At 37.8% G+C, this 24,156-nt stretch overlaps 1 protein-coding gene across 7 annotated transcripts in view; it reads right to left on the reverse strand.

The window, feature by feature from the left end:
• MAST2 (microtubule associated serine/threonine kinase 2) overlaps positions 1 to 24,156 on the reverse strand; it is a 204,507-nt gene that overhangs the window by 35,481 nt on the left and 144,870 nt on the right. For all 7 annotated transcript variants that reach the window (XM_027108629.1, XM_027108628.1, XM_027108627.1 and 4 more), the window contains exon 5: positions 23,486 to 23,577. In XM_027108629.1, the coding sequence (XP_026964430.1) occupies positions 23,486 to 23,577 (92 nt within the window). The remainder of the gene's footprint in view (positions 1 to 23,485; positions 23,578 to 24,156) is intronic.

Raw genomic sequence — 24,156 nt, forward strand, 5'->3', positions numbered from 1 at the left:
TAGCTACATGGGAAAATATGTAAGATTTTTTTCTTATTATTTAAATGTCTTTTAAAAATAATAATGTTTAAACAAAAATAATAAGGTGGTGTAAGGTTTATAACATATATGAAAGTAAAAAGGTTTAAGATAATAATATAAAGGCTGGGAGGTGAAAATGGAATAGTACTATTCTTACGCTATATGTGAAGTGGTTTAGTATGGTGATAAAGATATATACTATAAATGCTAATCCAACCACTAAATAACAAAGAGTTATAGCTCACAGGCCAATAAAGGATATGAAATGGAATAAAAGACACTAAACCCCAAATAAGAGAGAAAAAGAGCAAAGAAGAGAAAACAGATTGTACAGTTAGAAAACAAATAGGAAGGTGACAGATTTAAACCAAACCATATCAACAACAATAGTAAGTAAATGTAAATAGTCTAAAAGCCCCAATTAAAAGACAGAGATTGTAAGACTGGATTAAAAGAAGAAAGAACTTATTAAAGAAAGTATCAATATTCATAATCATTCAAAAAAGAAAAGATCAGTCTCTGACATTTCACTGAAATTTGACCAAACACTTAAGGAAAAAATACCAAACAACAGCAGAATATACATTATTTTCAAGTGAACATGGAACATGTACTAAGAAAGATCATATTCTGGTCCATAAAACAAGATCCAATAAATTTAAAAGAATTCAAGACATATAAAGTATGTTCTCTGACCACAATGAAATTTAATTAGAAATCAGTAACAGAAAGACCTTTGGAAAATCTCCAAATATTTGGAAACTAAACAACACACTTCTGAATAATTTGTGGGTCAAAGCAGAAATGAAAAGGGAAATTAGAAAAGTATTTTAAACTAAATAAAAATGAAAACATATCATATCAGTTAAAGCAATTCCATAGCGGGAAAATTATATCACTAAATACCGGTATTAGAAAAGAATGACTCAATTCAGTGACCTCAGCTTCTATCTTAAGAAATAAGAAAAAGAGCAAATGAAACCCAGAATAAAGGAAAGCACAAAGATAACTGAAGAAATCAATTAAAAACCAAAGAAAAACAATAGAGAAAATTAGCAAAACCATATACAGATCTTTTAAGATCAATAAACTATAGACATATTGATCAGGAAAAAAAGAGAGAAGACACAAAATACTGACATCAGGAATGAAAGAGGTGACATCCTACAGATTGTACAGATATCAGAAGAATAATTAGGCAAGATTATGAACAAGCTTATGTCAATTAATTTGACAACTTAGATGGAATTGAAATTTTTATTAAAGATACAAACCACCAAAGCTCATTCAGAAATAGATTACCTGAATAGCCCTGTATCTATTAAAGAAATTAAATTTATTCTTTAGAACCTTCCCACGAAGAAAACTCCAGGCCAAGATGGCTTCACTGGAGAATTCTACTAAACATTTAAGGAAGAAATAATAACAATTCTACACAAACTCTTCCAGAAAACTGAGAAGGGAATCCTTCCCAACTCATTGTATGAAGTTACCATTACTCTTAATACTAAAACCAGCCAAAGATGAATATATTGTACATTCTCAACAATATTTCAACAAATCAAATCCAACAATATATTAAAAGGATAATACATTATGACCAAGTAGGGTTTATCCCAGGAATACAAGTTGGTTTAAAATATGAAAAAATCAATGAATAAAACCCACCATAATAATAGGCTAAAAAAGAAAAACCGTAATATCATTGCATTAGACACATTAAAAGCATTTGACAAAAATCCAACAACCATTTTTCATAAAAGCTTTCTCCAAACTAGGAATAGAAGGAAACATTCTTAAATTGATAAAACCCATAACTAACATTTCCTTAATGGTGAAGACAAATGGTCTACGATCGGAAACAAGGTAAGGATGTCCATGCTCACTATTTCCATTCAAAACTGTACTGGAGAATCTAGTGAGTGAAATAGGCGATAAAGAGAAATTTTAAAAAGCATCCAGATCAGAAAGGAAGAAAAAAAATGTATTTATTCATAGACAACATGATCGTCTATGTAGAAAATCTGACAGGATCTACAATAAAGTTACTTATAATAAGCAAGTTTAGCAAGGCTACAGGATATAAGATCAATATACAAAACTCTACTGTATTTCTATATACTAGCAACAATCAGAAATTGAAAATAAAAGCAATACCATTTACTGCATTAAAAGTATGGAATACTTAAGAGGTAAACTTGACAAAAGATGTACAAGAGCTATACAAAACAGTGTTAAGAGAAATTAAAGACAGCCTAAATAAATGGGGAAATAGCCCATGAGTAAGAAGAGTCAATATTAAGAAGTCAGTTCTCCCCTAACTGATCTACACGTTTAGAATAATCAGAATCCCAACTGCCTTAAAAAAAAAAAAAAAAAAAAAAAGACTAAAGAGCAGTTTTAGGTTCACAGCAAAACTGAGCCAAAAGTACAGAGATTTTCCATATATCCCCTGCCCTCACTCACGCACAACCTTCCCCACCAGTTGCCTTTTGGATAAGCTGCTTTTAAAATTCACATGGAAATGCAAAGGACAAGAAGCCAGACAAAAAAAAGAATACATACTATGTGATTCCACTTTGATAAAAATTCTACAAAATTCATACTAATCTATAAGTGACAGAAAGCAGATCAGTGGTTGCCTGGAGATGGAGGGAATTATAAAAGGACACTGCAGAAACTTTTAGACATGATGGACATATTCACTATTTTGATGGTGGTGATAGTTTCACAGATGTATAAGTATGTCAAAAGTTATCAAAATGCATGCCTTAAAACAAATATTTTTAAAATTAAAATTTATTTTATTCATGTTATACAACTTTTTGCTTTTTTAAAAAAAGTACAGTGTGACTGAAGATGGTTCATATTTTTAGAAATCTTAGGTCTTTTGCAGTTTGGTTTTTAAATTTAGATTTTGTGATTGGTTTTATTATAGGTGGAAAATAAACCTCACAGACATGTAGCTCCCAATGAAAGTAGTACATTATTGGCTTTGTTTATTAGATCATTTCAATTCTATTCAAAGGGTGATAAAATTTTCTTCTGTCTTCTGTGCTGTCAAGCAGTTTTTCTTGGAAACTAATGGAAATATTTAATAATTTTTTAAAAGTTTATTTATTTATTTATGGCTGCATTGGGTCTTTGTTGCTGCACGCGGGCTTTCTCTAGTTGCAGTGAGCGGGGAATACTCTTTGTTGTGGTGTGTGGGCTTCTCATTGCGGTGGCTTCCCTTGTTGCGGAACACGGGCCCTACAGCACGGGGGCTTCAGGAGTTGCAGTGCATGGGCTCAGTAGTTGCAGTGCACAGGCTCTAGGGCATGCAGGCTTCAGTAGTTGTGGCATGGGCTCAGTAGTTGTGGTGCACGGGCTTAGCTCCTCCGCAGCATGTAGAATCTTCCCGGACCAGGGATGGAACCCGTGTACCTGGCGATGGCAGGTGGATTCTTAACCGCTGTGCCACCAGGGAAGTCCCTATAATGTTTTTTTAAATTTTTAACAAATAGGTTCAAAATCTATTGAACTTTTCATTTGGAAGATAAAAAATATTCTATTTCCAATGTTTTTTAAAAAGTGGCAGATTTACCTGTTTCAATAGGTGGCATCATTTTTGTCAATAAAATCACATATAGATGGGAACATTTCAAAACATCCATTTTCAAAATGCTCTCTCTGTGGCACAAACTTCTTTCAAACTGTAGCTACTTTTTCACTCATTGTTAAAATGTCACCTTCACCCTGAAGGGATAGGGGTATTTGCCGGCCCTCACCCCGCAAATATCTCCTAGTCAGCATATTACAACCAGTAAATTTCCTTCTTATACAAACTTTCCAAAAGTCCCTCCACACCGTTCTACAAGATATTGTAAAAATTCACCTGTAAGCTGCAATATGTTGCAGTCTGCTGAAGGGAAATGAATGACCGAGGGGGTACAGTGGAACACCACTCTTTGTTCATGACATGCTACATACAATTTATGACACAGTCTGACAAATGGATCTAATGAGGGTACCAGTGTTGATCTATACCTAAGTACTAGTAAAGCCTAATTTAATCCTCATTTTTCATGATAAAAAGTAAGTAAAAGTCAGTCCCTGGTGGTGCAGAGGTTAAGAATCCGCCTGCCAATGCAGGGGACACAGGTTCGAGCCCTGGTCCAGGAAGATCCCACATGCCACGGATCAACTAAGCCTGTGAGCCACAACTACTGAGCCTGAGCTCTAGAGTCCATGAGCCACAACTACTGAGCCCACGCACCACAGCTACTGAAGCCCATGAGCCTAGAGCCTATGCTCTGCAACCGGAGAGGTCACCACAATGAGAAGCCCTTGTACCGCAATGAAGAGAAGCCCCGGCTCGCCGCAACTAGAGAAAGCCCAGGCACAGTAATGAAGATCCAACGCAGCCAAAATTAATTAATTAATTAATAAAATTTTTAAAAAAAGAAAAGTAAAAGTTTTTATATTTTTCCCCCATACCCAAGGGGATCACCTTTAGAGAACCACTTCGATGAATGCTGTTATTCGAAAATTCTAAGCAGTAGAATGACAGGTACACAGTGATATATCACAAAAAATGTCCAGCTTCAAAATTTAGACTGGGGCTTCCCTGGTGGCACAGTGGTTGAGAGTCTGCTTGCCGATGCAGGGGACACGGGTTCGTGCCCTGGTCTGGGAAGATCCCACATGCCGCGGAGCGGCTGGGCCCGTGAGCCACGGCCACTGAGCCTGCGCGTCCGGAGCCTGTGCTCCGCAGCGGGAGAGGCCACAACAGTGAGAGGCCCGCGTAATGCAAAAAAAAAAAAATTTAGACTGGACTCAGTAGAAAGAGAAAAGGAATTAAGGGGTTTCTTCAATAAGTCAAATGATAGATGATTAAGGCCTCCATAAAGCCAAAGTCGGACCGTATTCACCCAGAGTTAGTTTGCAACAGCTTCTATATCAAAGGCTTTTTCTGAGTTTTAAACTATGTCCTCTTTCTCCTCTGCTTGCTTATTTTTTTTTAAATTTATTGTTTGTTTATTTTATTTTTGGCTGCATTGGGTCTTTGTTGCTGTGTGCAGGCTTTTCTCTAGTTGCAGCGAGCGGGGGCTCCTCTTCGTTGCGGTGCGCTGGCTTCTCATTGTGGTAGCTTCTCTTGTTGTGAAGCACGGGCTCTAGGCACGTGGGCTTCAGTAGTTGTGGCACGCAGGCTCAGTAGTTGTGGCTCACAGGCTCTAGAGTGCAGGCTCAGTAATTGTGGCTCATGGGCTTAGTTGCTCCGCGGCATGTGGGATCTTCCTGTACCAGGGCTCAAACCCGTGTCCCCTGCATTGGCAGGCGGATTCTTAACCACTGAGCCACCAGAGAAGTCCCTGCTTGCCTGTTTTTGAACCCCTGATGGCATTTACCAGAATTAAGGGCACCATATGGTACATCTTTATTCCAGTGTCAATGAAGTACTTATTAATTTATCAGTTACTAAGGTTTATACATTTGTTCGTTAGAACATTTTAGAGTTGGTTCACAATTCAACATCTTATATACCAAATACTGCCAACATCACAGAAAGGAAATGGCTTGCAAGTTATGGGGGTAGTTGCCAGACATAGTCCAAAACAGAGCTCTGTGTACGTGATTGTAGTCTTTGGCAAAAAGCATCTTTGGTTCAGGGGTAAATAACAATGGATTCCTACCACCTGGAAGCTGATGAAATAATAAAGATTATAACAAGCATTCCTCCCAACTGGCCAGGCTCCAGTACACTTTCCAAAAAAGGTACTACTCTGACACTAACTGGGTGTACTGCAATTCCATTCTGACACTAACCACACAAAGCACAGACCCAACAGGTTTAGGGCAAAGTCTTTAACGAGACTGCCTCACTTCCTATACCAGCCATAAATCTTGGGAGGAGGGAGGTGCCTATACTTCTGACCCACTGACTATAAATTTGGAGGTTTCCTTGCCTTCCCCCAGCTGCAATAATTCACTAGAACAACTCACAGAACTCAGAAAGTATTATATTTACTATTACAAATTTAGTTTAGAGGATGTACACAGGTGAAGTCAGGGAAGGAATGCAGAACTCCTGTGTCCTCTCCTTGTGGAACCTGGGTACGTCCCCCTTCCAGCACATAAATGTGTTCACCAACCAGGAAGCTCTACTCAGAGCTTTGGTATGTACAGTTTTCAATGGAGTTTCACTACACAGGCATAATTGATTAAATCACGGGCTACACAATTGAACTCAATCTCCAGCTCCTTCCCCTCCCCATGAGGTTGGTCTGGACCAAAGTCCCAACTTTCTAATCATATGGTTGGTTTTCTTGATGACCAGCCACCATCCTGAAGCTATCTAGGGGGCTACCCTGAGTTACCTCATTGGCATAACAAAGACACTCTATCACTCAGGAAATTCCAAGGTTTTTAGAAGCTCCATGCCAGGAACCTGGGATAAAAAACTGTAGAAATTGTTTATTATACAGGTGCTAAGGCCTAAAAAGTTTGTGCTACCTTACTGTGTTTTCTCTACTTCTCCAATATTCATTTTGCCAAACAGCCAAAAATTACTAATACGAAGATTGTGACAGAATAAAATCAATAATTTGAATTGGTCTTCTTTTGAGGGAAGATCAAGATATTAGAGTGCTAACATTTGAAGAAAATATTTAAATTGACCCTTCTTACTGAATTACATTCACAGTTCTGGCTCCAGAAAAAAAAAAAACACAACACGTCATTGAGAAGAACTTTTCCTTAAAAACAACCAGAAATGCCTCAACAGGACAAAAAATTGATGGAAAATCCAGCAGCCCAGAAAGCAGGCTTTTTTTAACTTTACCAAACAGTTTAGCAGTTGGAAAAAATAGTCAAAGACAAGTAATCATCCATCCCAGCAAAACAAGTTATAATAAAACATATAAACAAACAACTGGGAGCTGTCACCTACAAACCGGCACTTGCCGTCTACCTCTACAAGGATCAAATTAGCGGATGCAGCTGCTGACCATCAACACTCCCTGAAAGGAGTTCAGGGTGGAGATCAGGAATGAGGCACTCTGTGCTCTAGGGAAAACTGGCAGAACAGGTTTTCAGTTGGTTAGATATTTTCAGGAGAAGATTTTATGAACCCAATTCTTGCATCTACTCGTATCTAGAAAAGCACTAAAATCCTTCATGGTGACGTCTGCTCCTCGTAACTAACAGTAACCTTCACGAGACTAGCAGAAACCTTCTGCAAAAATATGTGCTTGATGGCATGTACTCACCCTTTAACAAAATCACATATACACTGACCTTCCCCCCACCTCTTTGGAGAAGTTTCTTGGAGCTATCTGAAATGCTGTCTCCAAGGCCATAGTCCTCATTTTGCCCCAAATAAAACTTAACTCACAACTCTCAGGTTGTGCATTTTTTTAGCTGTGAGTTGACCCTGAACTAGTTGTTTCATTTATACAGTTTAGCTAGTTATAAAGTAATATAATTATATAGCAAGCACCTGTATAACCATCCAGGTTAACAATGCCATCTTCCGAAATCCCTCTACATAATCCTTCCAGTCAAAACCCCTCCCCATCCTGACTAAAGGTAAACATTACCCTGACTTTTACGGCAATCATTTCCTTATAGCTTTACCAACTAAATACTTGAGTTTAGTTTTTCTCAATTTAAAAAACTGATATGTAGGGAATTCCCTAGTGGTCCAGTGATTAGGCTCTGCACTTCCACTGCTGGGGGCCCGGGTTCAATCCCTGTTCGGGGAATTAAGATCCCACAAGCCACGTGGAGTGGCCAAAGAAAAAGAGATGGGTCACATATCATAAAATTCACCCTTTTAAAGTGCACAGTGTAGCAGTTTTAGTATATTCACAAAGCTGTGCAACCATCACCACTATCTACTTCCAGAACATTTTTTATCACTCAAAAAAGAAACTGTACCTGTTGATAGTCACTCCTGATTCTGCTCTCCCCCAAGACTCTGGCAACCACTAATCTACGTTCTGTTCCTATGGAATTGCCTACCCTGGACATTTCATAGAAATGGAATCATACAATATGTGACCTTTTGTGCTCTAGTCTATTTTTAAACTTTACTTAAGAAAATGCCGAACTGTTTTTGCAAAATGGATGTACCAATTTATAGTTCCACCAGTGATGCTTAAGAGTTCCCACTGTTTCATATACTTATCTATACTTTGTTCTGTCATTTTAATTTAAGCCATGTTTGACAGTAATATAATGGCATTTCATTGTGATTTTATTTTGCATTTCCATAATTACTAATGAGATTAAAGTATCTTTTCACATACTTATTGGCCATTTGGATTGCTTCTGTGAACTGCCTGCTCAAGTCCCTTGGCCATTTTTCAATCATACTATCTTTTTATTTTATTGATTTGCTGGAGTCCTTTAAATGTTCTGAATCCAAGCCCTTTGTCAATTTTAAGCGTCATAATTATCTTCTCTCAGTTTGTGGCTTGCCTTTTCATGGTACCTTTTGGTGACTAAAAATTCTAATGTATTCAAATGTATTACCTTTTTCCTTTATGTCCTTTACAAAAAATTCCCTTTATGTATTTCCAATTCCCTTTATGTCCTTTTAAAAAAATGAAGATGTTCTAACTGCATACCTTCTAAAAGTTTAGTGTTTTGGCCTTCACATTTAAATCTACAATTCACGTATATGAAATCGTCATGTGTATACTTTAAATATCTTACCGTTTTATTTATCAATTATACCTTACTGAAGCTGAAAAAAAAAAACTACAGTTCACCTAGAACTGATTTTTGTGAAGTAAGAGCTAATTCTTTCATATTCTCCATATGAACATCCAACTGTCCCAGTGTCACCTCTGTCATAAATCAAGTGTCCATATATGTATGGATTTGTTTCTGGGATCTTCTTTCTCCTTTCCCTAAATATATTCTTCTCTTCAATAATGCTTATTTAAGTTAAGGGTATCATCACTCATTAATCACCCAAACAGGAAATCTGGAGACAATCAGTTCTAATCCTTGCTGATTTGATCTCATAAATTTTCCCATATTCATATATTTTCTCCATTTCTAATACTTCCTTACATCTTGACAATGGCCAGGGCCTCTTAACTGGTCTTCTAAATGCCAGCATATCTTTACTTTTGTACTCCCAAGCACCCTGGACATACATTTAGTATAGCCTTTAACAAATTAGGTGAAACTTGACTGTCCCCTGTGGACACAGCTCTCCTTGCAGCTCTCTCAAGTAATGACTGTTTGCTTTCACACACCCCTTTGTATACCACTGGGCCGAAATATGGGGTAGGTATCCTGCTAGCTCCTCATGTTTTCTTCCAGGCACTCTCCAGCTCTACTTCTCTCTCCTGAAATCAAGACTAATATATTGATTGGCCCATACCAGTGTCTAAAAGGCAGTTCAAACTTAATATATTTAAGGGTTCCAAGGATCAGAGGTCCTGGAATCAAATGATTGGTTTTCGGGGGATGAGGTTTCTAGATGGCACAAGGTAGAAAGACTGGGTTAGTGCTTGGAGAGCAGGAAGAATGAAACTAAAGTTATAGAGACAGGGTCTAAAGTATAGGTATTGGGCATATGTGACCAAGGAAGTACGGAGGAGAAGCTCACTGGAAGACAGGAGCTCAAAGAACTGAAAGTCCTAAGAACAGAAAAGATCCTCAACATAAGTGTACTGAAACTATCAAGAATAACAGAGGAGTTAGAACTGAAGAGTAATAGTGAATCAAGAACTAAGATATTTACAGCTGCAATGATGGGTAGTGTGTGATATAATTTAATGGCATAAGATTCAAAGTATTAGGGCATTAGGAAGAAGAGAGGGAGAATAATGAAAAGACAAGGCCCAATGGTAGGAGGTCATGGGAGCAGTAAGAGCTAACACTTCAGAGGGCTGCAGACAGTCAGTGTTCTAACCCTTCCCTTTTCCCCAGGATTTCACTAGAACAAGATTGATGGACTATGAATTCCAGAAGGTACATTGGAAGAGTTTCAAGAGTCAGAGAGGGATGAGAAAAAGGGTCAGAGCAGGGAATGTTCAGAGATTTATAGCAGCTAGGAGTATAGGAGACAGAAGGGGCAAATACCTGGGGGTTCCTGTGGTGACTGACAGGGATAAGGGATAATGAAATTAGCCCTAGTAGATTCAAGACTGATAAGAGGTGAGGAGGCTACAAGTGTTAGGGAGTAAAGAGGAGTGGATTACTGGGGACTGCTCTTGACCCTGGATGATAGGGGCTGAAGGCTTAAGGAAGACACACTTTTAGTCCCATTACACTAGTTTAAAATCAGATGATATGTAACAAACATCATATAAACATGCATGCCCACTGACCTGTTAATCTTATTCTGAAAATATGACTCAGCAAGTTCACGCCTACATATAATTTTTAGACAGTCTTTATACATATATACAAAAAGAACATAAGGAAGGATGTTTGTTGCAACATTGACCATAACAGTGAAAAATTGAAAACAATCTAAATGTCTGTGCTAGTTACCAATTTAATACCTCTCAACTCCAAATTCATCCTTTAATACCTGCTCTGCCACAGAGGAGAGAATTCCTTTAGGTACTTCCTTTATAGTGAACATAATATTAAACTTTCCCAGTAGAGGGTGCTGGAGGGACACTGTAGAAGGAAGAGGCTCTGGGTGCAGTCCCAGCAACTGCGCCTTCAGTCAGTAGTGTGGCTCAGTAGTGTGGCAGTGAGGACAGGCAGGGGTGCTCTGACCTAGTCACATGCTCGCAACCTGGCATCGCTGACCTGACCTGGCAATCACCTTTCAACAGCCCTCCCTGCAAGGACACCGTATGCCCCAGGCATGCCCACACTAGTGCCCTGACTCCCTCTGTTTGCCTGGTCCACTCCCTGCACCCCAGGGTTTGTCTTCCATGTTGTTCCTGAGGGATATAATATGCACAATGCCTCCCACTCTCTGTGCAGGCCTGGATACTGGCTGCCATGCTAGTGCTCCGGAGGGCTGCTTTGCTGATTGCTCAGCGGCTATGGACCAGCTCTGGCCTTTTATTGTCATAGTTTATAATTCTATTCAACTTCACCTGTTTAAATCATTGTGTGGTTTCTGTCTCCTGATTAGGCCCAGACTAATACAATGTCCATCAATAAAAAAATTAATATGTAATTTTGTATGGTTATATAATGGAATACTCTATAGGCAATAAAAATAAATTAACTTTCCATGTATGGTCTGGCACGTTAGGGGTTTAGAGGTTGCTGCTTCATCCTAACAAGTAAAAAGCTGAACAAATCAAACAAACAACTCTTCTCTTCTGTCAGAGAAGTGAAGTCCCAGGGCAAACCACTGCCCCTAAAATGAGAGAGAGACAGGCAGATACAGAGTATCACAACTTAACACAGCAGAAACCCCTATTGGTTCCTCCCCGGGAACCAGTGCCAAGGTAGGAAAACCTGAACTGTAATTGATGAGCTGCTAGAGGCTCAGTGTGCATAACTTTGAGAGTTAAAAACTCCCAGGGGATGCAGTCACAGAGGGGTCCCCATACTATTTTGAGTTTTACCTACAAGAGTCCTACCAGGTTCTCACAGTGAAGATCTGAGAAAAATCCCCTCGAGCTTCCAGCAGGGCAAGGGGTAAAGGAACCATTTCAAAATAGGCCAGAGCATTCTGTTCTTCTTACCAAGGTTTGTTCACAGGAGAAACTATTTTTACCAGAGCTTAGCCTTCTGAGGTTTGATCAGAGCCTAACCTACCTGGGAGAGGGGAAATATCTAACTCCAGCACCCTCCAGCCATATCCTATCTAAGGATGGGAGAGAACTAAGAAGCACTGGTGAAGTTCACAGTTTAAGGGCACAGGCTCACCAAAAGACTGAGGACTACAGAACACTTCCCCTCTCCCGACACCTTACTATTACATTACTAAAGGCCTATTTATAGTGATTCCTTTTATTCCTTTTACATCAGGTTTGCTTTTCAACCAAAAATTACAAGGCACTCTAAAAGGCAAAAAACACAGTCTGAAGAGACTGAACAAGCATCAGAACCAGAGTCAGATATGATAGGAATGTGGGAATTATCAGAACAAGAATTTTTTTTAAACTATGATTAATATGCTAAGGGCTTTAAAAATAAGGGGGAAGTTTATAGCAATACAAGCCCACCTTAAGAAGCAGGAAACATCTCGAATAAACAACCTAACCTTGCACCTCAAGCAATTAGAGAAAGAAGAACAAAAAAACCCCAAAGCTAGCAGAAGGAAAGAAATCATAAAAATCAGATCAGAAATAAATGAAAAAGAAATGAAGGAAACAATAGCAAAGATCAGTAAAACTAAAAGCTGGTTCTTTGAGAAGATAAACAAAATAGATAAACCACTAGCCAGACTCATCAAGAAAAAAAGGGAGAAGACCCAAATCAATAGAATTAGAAATGAAAAAGGAGAGGTAACAACTGACACTGCAGAAATAAAAAAGATCATGAGAGATTACTACAAGCAACTCTATGCCAATAAAATGGACAATCTGGAAGAAATGGACAAATTCTTAGAAATGCACAACCTGCCAAGACTGAATCAGGAAGATAGAAAATATGAACAGACCAATCACAAGCACTGAAATTGAAACGGTGATTAAAAATCTTCCAACAAACAAAAGCCCAGGACCAGATGGCTTCACAGGCGAATTCTATCAAACATTTAGAGAAGAGCTAACACCTATCCTTCTCAAACTCTTCCAAAATATAGCAGAGGGAGGAACACTCCCAAATTCCTTCTACGAGGCCACCATCACCTTGATACCAAAACCAGACAAGGATGTCACAAAGAAAGAAAACTACAGGCCAATATCACTGATGAACATAGATGCAAAAATCCTCAACAAAATACTAGCAAACAGAATCCAACAGCACATTAAAAGGATCATACACCACGATCAAGTGGGGTTTATTCCAGGAATGCAAGGATTCTTCAATATACGCAAATCTATCAATGTGATAAACCATATTAACAAATTGAAGGAGAAAAACCATATGATCATCTCAATAGATGCAGAGAAAGCTTTTGACAAAATTCAACACCCATTTATGATAAAAACCCTGCAGAAAGCAGGCATAGAGGGAATTTTCCTCAACATAATAAAGGCCATATATGACACGCCCACAGCAAACATCATCCTCAATGGTGAAAAACTGAAAGCATTTCCACTAAGATCAGGAACAAGACAAGGTTGCCCACTCTCACCACTCTTATTCAACATAGTTTTGGAAGTTTTAGCCACAGCAATCAGAGAAGAAAAGGAAATAAAAGGAATCCAAATCGGAAAAGAAGAAGTAAAGCTGTCACTGTTTGCAGATGACATAATACTATACATAGAGAATCCTAAAGACGCTACCAGAAAACTACTAGAGCTAATCAATGAATTTGGTAAAGTGGCAGGATACAAAATTAATACACAGAAATCTCTGGCATTCCTATATACTAATGATGAAAAATCTGAAAGTGAAATCAAGAAAACACTCCCAGTTACCATTGCAACAAAAAGAATAAAATATCTAGGAATAAACCTACCTAAGGAGACAAAAGACCTGTATGCAGAAAATTATAAGACACTGATGAAAGAAATTAAAGATGATACAAATAGATGGAGAGATATACCATGTTCTTGGATTGGAAGAATCAACATTGTGAAAATGACTCTACTACCCAAAGCAATCTATAGATTCAATGCAATCCCTAGCAAACCACCACTGGCATTTTTCACAGAACTAGAACAAAAAATTTTGCAATTTGTATGGAAACACAAAAGACCCCGAATAGCCAAAGCAATCTTGAGAACGAAAAAAGGAGCTGGAGGAATCAGGCTCCCTGACTTCAGACTATACTACAAAGCTACAGTAATCAAGACAGTATGGTACTGGCACAAAAACAGAAAGATAGATCAATGGAACAGGATAGAAAGCCCAGAGATAAACCCACGCACATATGGACACCTTATCTTTTTTTTTTTTTTTTGCGGTACACGGGCCTCTCACTGTTGTGGCCTCTCCCGTTGCGGAGCAACAGGCTCCGTACGCACAGGCTCAGCGTCCACGGCTCACGGGCCCAGCCGCTCCGCGGCATGTGGGATCTTCCTGGACCGGGGCATGAACCCGTGTCCCCTGCATCGGCAGGCGGACTCTCAACCACTGTGCCACCAGGGAAGCCCTGGACACCTTATCTTTGATAAAGGTGGCAGGAATGTACAGTGGAGAAAGGACAGCCTCTTCAATAAATGGTGCTGGGAAAACTGGACAGGTACATGCAGAAGTATGAAATTAGATCACTCCCTAACACCATACACAAAAGTAAGCTCAAAATGGATTAAAGACCTAAATGTAAGGCCAGAAACTATCAAACTCTTAGAGGAAAACATAGGCAGAACACTCTATGACATAAATCACAGCAAGATCCTTTCTGACCCACCTCCTAGAGTAATGGAAATAAAAACAAAAATAAACAAATGGGACCTAATGAAACTTCAAAGCTTTTACACAGCAAAGGAAACCATAAACAAGACCAAAAGACAACCCTCAGAATGGGAGAAAATATTTGCAAATGAAGCAACCGACAAAGGATTAATCTCCAAAATTTACAAGCAGCTCATGCAGCTCAATAACAAAAAAACAAACAACCCAATCCAAAAATGGGCAGAAGACCTAAATAGACATTTCTCCAAAGAAGATATACAGACTGCGAACAAACACATGAAAGAATGCTCAACATCATTAATCATTAGAGAAATGCAAATCAAAACAACAATGAGATATCATCTCACACCAGTCAGAATGGCCATCATCAAAAAATCTAGAAACAATAAATGCTGGAGAGGGTGTGGAGAAAAGGGAACACTCTTGCACTGCTGGTGGGAATGTGAATTGGTTCAGCCACTATGGAGAACAGTATGGAGGTTCCTTAAAAAACTACAAATAGAACTACCATATGACCCAGCAATCCCACTACTGGGCATATACCCTGAGAAAACCAAAATTCAAAAAGAGTCATGTACCAAAATGTTCATTGCAGCTCTATTTACAATAGCCCGGAGATGGAAACAACCTAAGTGCCCATCATCGGATGAATGGATAAAGAAGATGTGGCACATATATACAATGGAATATTACTCAGCCATAAAAAGAAATGAAATTGAGCTATTTGTAATGAGGTGGATAGACCTAGAGTCTGTCATACAGAGTGAAGTAAGTCAGAAAGAAAAAGACAAATACCGTATGCTAACACATATATATGGAATTTAAGAAAAAAAAATGTCACGAAGAACCTAGGGGTAAGGCAGGAATAAAGACGCAGACCTACTAGAGAACAGACTTGAGGTTATGGGGAGGGGGAAGGGTGAGCTGTGACAGGGCGAGAGAGAGTCATGGACATATACACACTAACAAACGTAGTAAGGTAGATAGCTAGTGGGAAGCAGCCGCATGGCACAGGGATATTGGCTCGGTGCTTTGTGACAGCCTGGAGGGGTGGGATAGGGAGTGTGGGAGGGAGGGAGATGCAAGAGGGAAGACATATGGGAACATATGTATATGTATAACTGATTCACTTTGTTATAAAGCAGAAACTAACACACCATTGTAAAGCAATTATACCCCAATAAAGATGTTTAAAAAAATAAATTTGGCATTCTAATATAAAAAAAACTATGATTAATATGCTAAGGGCTTTATAAATAAATAAATAAGTTTATTTGTTTTTGGCTGCGTTGGGTCTTCATTGCTACATGCAGGCTTTCTCTAGTTGTGGCGAGCGCGGGCTGCTCTTCGTTGCAGTGAGTGGGGGCTACTCTTTGTTGTGGTGCATGTGCTGCTTCTCATTGCGGTGGCTTCTCTTGTTGCAAAGCACGGGCTCTAGGTGTGCAGGCTTCAGTAGCTGTGGCACATGGGCTCAGCAGTTGTGGCTCGTGGGCTCTAGAGCTCAAGCTCAGTAGTTGTGACGCATGGGCTTAGTTGCTCCACGGCATGTGGGATCTTTCCAGACAAGGGATCAAACTCATGTTCCCTACATTGGCAGGTGGATTCTTAACCACTGTGCCACCAGGGAAGTCCTTATGCTAAGGGCTTTAATGGAAAAAGTAGACAACAAGAAGGACACATGTATAATATAATCAGAGAGATGGAAATTCTAAGAAAGAATCAGAAATGCTAGATGTCAAAAACACTGTAACAGAATTAAGAATGCCTTTGAAAGGCTCATTAGTGGAACTGACACAGTTGAGAAAAGAATCTCTGACCCTGAGGATATGATACTAGAAACTTCCAATACTGAAAAGCAAAGAGAAAAAAAAAAAAAGACTGAAATTAATAGAACAGAATATCCAAGAACTGTGGGACAACTACAAAAGGTGTAAGACTTGTGTAATGGAAATACCAGAGAAGAAACAGAAGAAATATTTGAAACAATAATGACTGAGAATTTCCCCAAATTAATGTCAGACACCAAACCACAGATCCAGGAAACTCAGAGAACACAAAGCAGGATTAAATGCCAAGAAAACTACACCTAGGCACATCATATTCAAACTTTGGAAAAATCAAAGATAATGAAAAATCTTGAAAGAAACCAGAGGGTAAAAACATCTTACCTATAGAGGAGCAAAAGATTAGAATTATATCCTTCTTCTCAGACATCATGCAAACAAGAGAGTTGATAGGAAAAAAACTCTACCAACCTAAAATTCTGTGCCCTGCAGTACTATCCTTCAAAAGTGAAGGAGAAACTAAGACTTTTTCAGACAATCAAAAATTGAGGGAATTTGTTGCCAGTAGACCTGCCTTACAAGGAATGTTGAAAGTTCTAAGGGAATTCCCTGAGGGTCCAGTGGTTAGGACTTGGCACTTTCATTGCCGAGGCCTGGGTTCAATCCCTGGTCAGGGAACTAAGATCCTGAAAGCTGCAGGGCATGGCCAAAAAAAAGTTCTAAGAGAAGTAAAATGATATAGGTCAGAAACTTGGATCTATATAAAGGAATAGCATTAGAGAAGGAGTAAGTGAAGGTAAAATTAAAAATTTGATCTTTTATATTCTTCATTGATTTAACAGATAACAGTTTGTTCAAAATAATAATAGCAAAAATGTATTCAATTATGTATTCTTATGTATTTATATGCTTATGGATAAGTGAAAAGAATGCCTTCAGTGATACAAAGGATTGGGGGGAGGAATTAGGATTATTTTGTTATTATAAGGAATTTACACCACCTGTGAAGCAGTATAATGTTTTTTAAAGTGGATTTGGATCAGTTGTAAATGTATATTGCAAACTCTAAAACAAACACACAAAGGTAAGGAAAATACAGCTGATATGCTAACAAGGAGAGAGTATGGAATCATCTAAAATGCTCCATTAAGACCACAAAAGAGTAGAAGACAAAAATAGGAACAATAGGAACAAAGACCACAGGCAACCAATGGAAAACAGTAGCAAATATGGTAGATACTAATCTAACTACATCAATAATCACCTTAAATATCTATGGTCTAAATTAAAAGACAGAGATTGTCACATAGATTTAAAACAAAAGCAAAAACAAGACCCAACTAAGTGTAGTTTACAAGGAAGTCATTTAAAATATAAAGACACATGTAAATTAAAAGCACATGGATAGAAAAAGAGATATCATCCTAACACTAATCAAAAGAATGTGGAAGTAGGTACATTAATTTCAGACAGCAGACTTCAGAGGAATAAAAGTTACTGAGATAAAGAGGGGCATCATATAATGATAGAGGGGTCAGTATTCCAAGACATCATAATAATCCTTAATGTGTATGCGCCTAACAACAGAGCTTCAAAATACATTAGGCAAAAAACTGTTAGAGCTGCAAGGAGAAATAGATGAACCCACAACTACAGTTGGAGACTTCAACATTCCTCTATCCAAAACTGAAAAATACAGCAGGTAGAAAATCAGGAAGGAGAGAGTTGAAGTCTATGGCATCATCAATCAACTAAATATAATTGACACCTATAGACTACTTCATCCAGTAACAGTGGAATACACATTCTTCTCAATCTCACATGGAACTTTCAACAATACAGACCACATTCTGGGCCATAAGACACACCTTAACAAATTTAAGAGAAAAGAGTTCATACGCCTGCTTTCAGATCACAATGAAATTGAACTAGTAATCAGTAACAGAAAGACAACTGGGAAAACCCCAAAATACTCGGAGATTAAACAACACAGTTCAAAATAACATATGGGTCAAAAAAAAATAACATATGGGTCAAAGAAGAAATCTCAACAGAAATTTTAAAATATTTTTAACTAAATGAAAATGCAACTTATCAAAATTTGTGGAATGGGCAATATAGGAGTGGGGGAGTGGGAGAAGGAGATATAAACTATTGGGTGTAAGACATGCTACAAGGGGGACTTCCTTGTCAGTCCAGTGGTTAAGACTCTGTGCTTCCGCTGCAGGGAGCACAGGTTCGATCCCTGGTTGGGGAACTAAGATCCTGCATAGCCAAAAAAAAAAAAAAAAAAAAAAAGATAAGCTACAAGGATGTATTGTACACCTTGGGAATATAGACAATATTTTATAGTAACTGTAAATGGAGTGTAACTTTTAAAAATTGAAAATTAAGGAAGATCTAAGATTAATCATCTAAGCCTTCACCTTAAGAAACCAGAAAAAGAGCAAATTAAATCTAACATAAGCAGATGAAAAGAAATAACCAATAGTAGAGCAGAAATCAATAAAATTGAAAACAGGAAATCAATAGAGAAAATCAACAAAACCAAAAGCTGGTTCTTTGAAAAGATCAACAAAATGGACATGCCTCTAGCCAGGCTAACTAAGGGAAAAAAAAGAGAGAAGACACACGTCACTAGCATCAGAACAGATGCTTGTATCACTACAGATTCCATGGGCATTAAAAGGATAATAAAGGAATATTATGAACAACTCTATGCCCACAAATTTGATACCCAGGTTAAATACATCAATTATTTTAAGACAAAATCTGCCAAATCTCACATAAGAAGAAACAGACAATCTGAACAGGCTTATATCTATTAAAGAAATTTAATCAACAATGAATAATCTTCCAAAACAGAAAGCACCAGGCCCAGATAGGTTCTCTTGTGAATTCTACCAAACATTCGAAAAGAAATTATACCAACTATCCAGAATCTCTTCCAGAAGACAGAAGTGGAGGGAACACTTCCTAACTTATTCTATGAGGCCATTATCCTAACACCAAAACCAGGCAAAGACATTATAAGAAAAGAAAACTACAGACCAGTATCTCTCATGAACATGGATACAAAATCCTTAACAAAATATTAGCAAATCCAATCCAACAATAAAAGGAATTATACACCATAACTAAGTAGGATTTAATCCCAGGTATGCAAGGCTGGTTCAACATTTGGAAATCAATTAATGTAATCTATCATATCAACAGCTAAAGAAGCAAAATCAAATGATCATATCAACAGATGCAGAAAAAGCATTTGACAAAATCCAAAACACATTAAAGAAAAAAAAAACTTTCAATAAATTAGGAACAGAAGGGAAGTTCCTCAATTTGATAAAGAACATCTACAAAAAAACTACAGCTAATATCATACTTAATGGTGAGAAACTTTAAGCTTTCCTGCCAAAATCAGGAAAACGGAATGTTTTCCATTACCATTGTTTTCCAACATCATACTGGAAGTTCCAGCTAATGCAACAAGATAAGAAAAGAAATTAAAAGGTATACAGATTGGGAAGGAAGGAGGTACAAACTGTCTTTGTTTGCAGATGACATGATGGCCTATGTAGAAAATCTGAAAAAAAAAAAAATCAACGAAAATCCTCTGAAACTCTTCAGTGATTATATCAAAGTTGTAGGATTCAAGGTTAATGTACAGAAGTCAACACTTTATACCATCAATGAACAAGTGGAATTTGAAATTAAAAACATTACCAATCACATTAGCATCCCCAAAATGAAATACTTAGGTATAAATCTAACAAATTATATATGTACAAGATCTACATGAGGAAAACTTCAAAACTCTGATGAAAGATATCAAAGAACTACATAAATGGAGAGAGATTCCACGTTCATGGATAGGAAGACTCAATACTGTCAAGATATCAGTTCTTCCCACTCGATCTATAGATTTGATGCAATCCCAAATCAAAATCTCAACAAATTATTCTGTGGATGGACAAACTGATTCTAAAGTTCATATGCAGAGGCAAAAGATCCAGAATAGCCAACTCAATACTGAAGAAGAAAACAGAGTTGTAAGACTGTTATTACCCAACTCAAGACTTACTATAAAGCTACAGTAATCAAAACTGTGTGGTATTAGAGAAAGAACAAATAGATTAATGGAACAGAACAGAAACAGAATAGAGAGCCAGAAACAGACCCACATCAGTTAAATATACTTAACTGATGTTTGACAAAGGAGCAAAAGTAATACAATAGAAAAAAGACAATCCTTCCAATAGTGCTACAACGACTGTATAGCCACAAGAAAAAAAAGAATAGACACAGACCTTCATAAAAATTATCTCAAAATGGACCACAGACCTAATCATGAAACACAAAACTATAAAACTCCTAGAATATAACATAGGACTAAGCCTTGATGACCTTCGGCAGGACAATGACATTTCAGATGCAATACCAGATGCACAATCTATGAAAGAAATAATTGATAAGTTGGTCTACATTAAAATGAAAAACTTCTGCTCTGGAAAAGAGAATGAGAAAACAAGCCACAGGCTAGGGGAAATACTTGCAAGAGACATCTGATAAAGGACTGTTATCCAAAAATACACAAAAAACCACTTAAAATTCAACAATAAGAAAACAAACAACCTGATTAAAAAACAAGCAAAAGATCTGGACACTTCATCAACGAAGATATACAGATGGGAAGTAAGCATATAGAAAGATGTTCAATACCATATGTCACTAGGGATATGCAAATGGAAACAGTAAGATACCACTGCAAAACTGTTAGAATGGCCAAATTATAAAACACTGACAACACCAAAAGTTGGAAAGTATGTGGAGCAAGAGAAACTCTCATTTGTTACTGGTGGGAATGCCAAAATAGTTCAGCCATTTTGGAAGACAATTTGGCAGTTTCTTATAAAACTACCCTTAACCATACAATCCAGTAATCACCCTCCTTGGTATTTAATCAAATGAATTGAAAATTTATGTCCACATAAAAACTTGCACACAGATGTTTATAGTAGCTTTATTCATAACTGCCAAAACTTGGAAGTCACCAAGATGTGCTTCAGTAGGTCAGTGAGTAAGTAAACTGGTATATCCAGACAATGGAATATTATTCAGCACTAAAAAGAAATGAACTATCAAGCCATGATAAGACATGAAGGAAAGTTATATATATATTATTAAGTGAAATAAGCCAATCTGAAAAGGCTACATACTGTATGATTCTAACTATATGACATTTTGGAAAAGGCAAAACTACGGAGACAGTGAAAAGACTAGTGGATGTCAGGTGTTGGGGGAGGGACTGATGAACAGACAGGACATAGGGGATTTTTAGGGCAGTAAAACTACTCTGTATGATACTACAATGATACATACATGTCATAATACATTTGTCAAAACCCATATAATGTACACCAAGAGTGAATCCTAATGTAAGCTATGGGTTCTGGGTAATAATGATGTGTCAATGTAGGTTCATCAGTTGTAACAAATGTGCCACTCTGGTGCTGGATACTGATAGTGGGGAGGTTGTACATGTGTGGGGACAGGTATATGGGAACTCTGTACTCTCTTCTCAATTTTGCCGTGAATCTAAAACTGCTCTAAAAAACAGTTTATTAATTAAAAGAAAAAAACAATAAACTAGGAAGGTTCCATTTCCAGAATGGCTAAGTAAGTGCCTACTGAATTGACCTTACTGTAGTTATAATCTAATTATATATAGTAAACATTTAATATTGAACTGAACTGTATGGAATAAATGAACCTACTTTCAAATCAACAGGCCCCATATTATTCAACATATTCCAGACCTTAAAGTGAAAATAAAGAGTCTTAGAATACCCTGTGGACCCAAATATCAGGATGTATAAGATTTTAGAATTAATCTGATTTGACGTTTGATCTGTATGGAACAATTAACGCTGCCTTTCTCAACATCTGGTTAAGTAGAGAGTCTACAGCCATGAATTTGGCTTTTAAATCAATTCTTCCTCCCTGTATCTGAGGACTGACTAGATTTTCTGCATTAATTTAAGGAGAGATGATGATGATGATAGCTAACATTTATGGAGTACTAAGCATGTTATACGTATTAACACAAGGCTAGAGTCCACAGACCCAGGCAGGCTGAAAAAGCCAGATGATTTTCTCAATCAAAGCCCCTTGAGTAGGGAAGCTTTAGTCCTAAACTCTGTCAGGAATCTAAATAGCATCTCAGAGAGAAGCTGCAAGTAGTAACTACTACCTAGCACTCACATTACAGTTGAGAAACTATGTTCAAGGTCTAGACATGCTAAATTAATTTCTATATGATAAAAAGGCCAAGTCAGATATATGCTGAGTTTTTACAAAATTCATGACTAGAATTCACTATCTGAGCTAACACCTAACCCAGTCAATTCTGAGGGAAAGTACCTAAGCACAATGAGAGCTTTGCTTTAAAAGCCAAGGGCAGCAATGGCTTCCTATGGGTCCAAGCCTGCTCTATTTCCATTACCTCCAGGTCTGGAACTTCCACGGTAAACAGAATAGCAGTGAACAGTGTTGCAGAGCAACAACTCCTTCAACAAAGCTGAGTTCCCTGGTCTGGCTCCCCTGGGATTTAAGAATACACGTCTAGACCAAAATACACGAGGTCTTCTGCCTCATAATTTTTATATATTCCTTAGTCAGAGGCAAGTAAATCAGTCCTTACACTGCCTGGAAGAGCCCATAATTCAGATGGAGCAAAGTCTGAATGCATGAGATCACTGATTTCACATATTGGAATTGAAGCAAATGTCAACATGAAACCAACAGTCCTCTCACTTTTGCTGACGCCTGTTGTAACAGAGGGAAAGTTGTTAGGAGTCCCATAAGGCAGAAAACCGTCTCTGTGAGCCCTAATTCTTGGGCATGATAGGACAAAATGTTAATGGAGCCCTCATCACATGGCCCCAGATGACTGGAGCCATAATACACTCTCAACACACCAGAACAGAGGTGGTAGACCCATGATATGTACAAGACCAAAAGGACAGTTGACGGGTCAAGGCAAGAAATAACTAAGAGTCAAAAACAGACTGAACACATTCTCCCATGGAAAGCATGCCCATGAGCTCTGTATGCTTCAGTCAGCCACATGAAGTGACAACGTAGTACGTTGAACCTCACAAAGTGAGAAGCAGGAAAGAAACTGGGCATCTGTGACCACTCTTTTATTCCACCTTTCTTAATCTTCAAGCACTCACCTGTGTGGCCATGGAGTGGTGAGTGTGGCCGTGGTAGTGTAGGTGATGTGCTAGAGGTCACAATCAAACTCTTGCGGTTACTTGTCCGACAACTGCAATGAAAACACAAATGTCAGTTATAACAGGGTTGCATCATGGGCCCAGAGAACTTGAATGGCTATCGAGGAAAAAAAGAGTGATATCATTCCATGAGCTGAGCAGTATAATACTTAAACTGAACTGGCTCAGCAATTACTGTTTGCACAGTGAGATTTCATAATTCACTGTGTTCCATCTTGGAATAACTTTTGTCACTGTCTTGACTTTTATCTTGTATTGCCACTGCACTTTTCCAAAGTGTAAGTTTTGCTTCCTAAGCAAATACCCAAGGAGCTCCTTAAACGTAAAAACCATGTCTTAAATGGTATCTAATGAAGAATGACCACTGCAAATTTGATTCAGAAAACAAAAAACATGAGCCATAAATATTCTCATATCTCACAAAAATTAATGTTCTTGCCATAAAAATGAAACTATTAACTTAATCTATAAAACTTATCTTTTAAAAACTGCTTAATCAATGGATTAAGTAATATTCTCATTTCACTATAAATTTCAGAACAGGCCTGTGTTCCTTCTACAAAGTTGGCTTTCCTTTACATGTTAATAGCTGAGGCTTTTTCTTGAGGCTG

Source organism: Aethalodelphis obliquidens, unplaced genomic scaffold, assembly GCF_003676395.1.
Source record: "Aethalodelphis obliquidens isolate GAN/ISIS:26980383/991018 unplaced genomic scaffold, ASM367639v1 scaffold9, whole genome shotgun sequence".
NCBI lineage: Eukaryota > Metazoa > Chordata > Mammalia > Artiodactyla > Delphinidae > Aethalodelphis > Aethalodelphis obliquidens.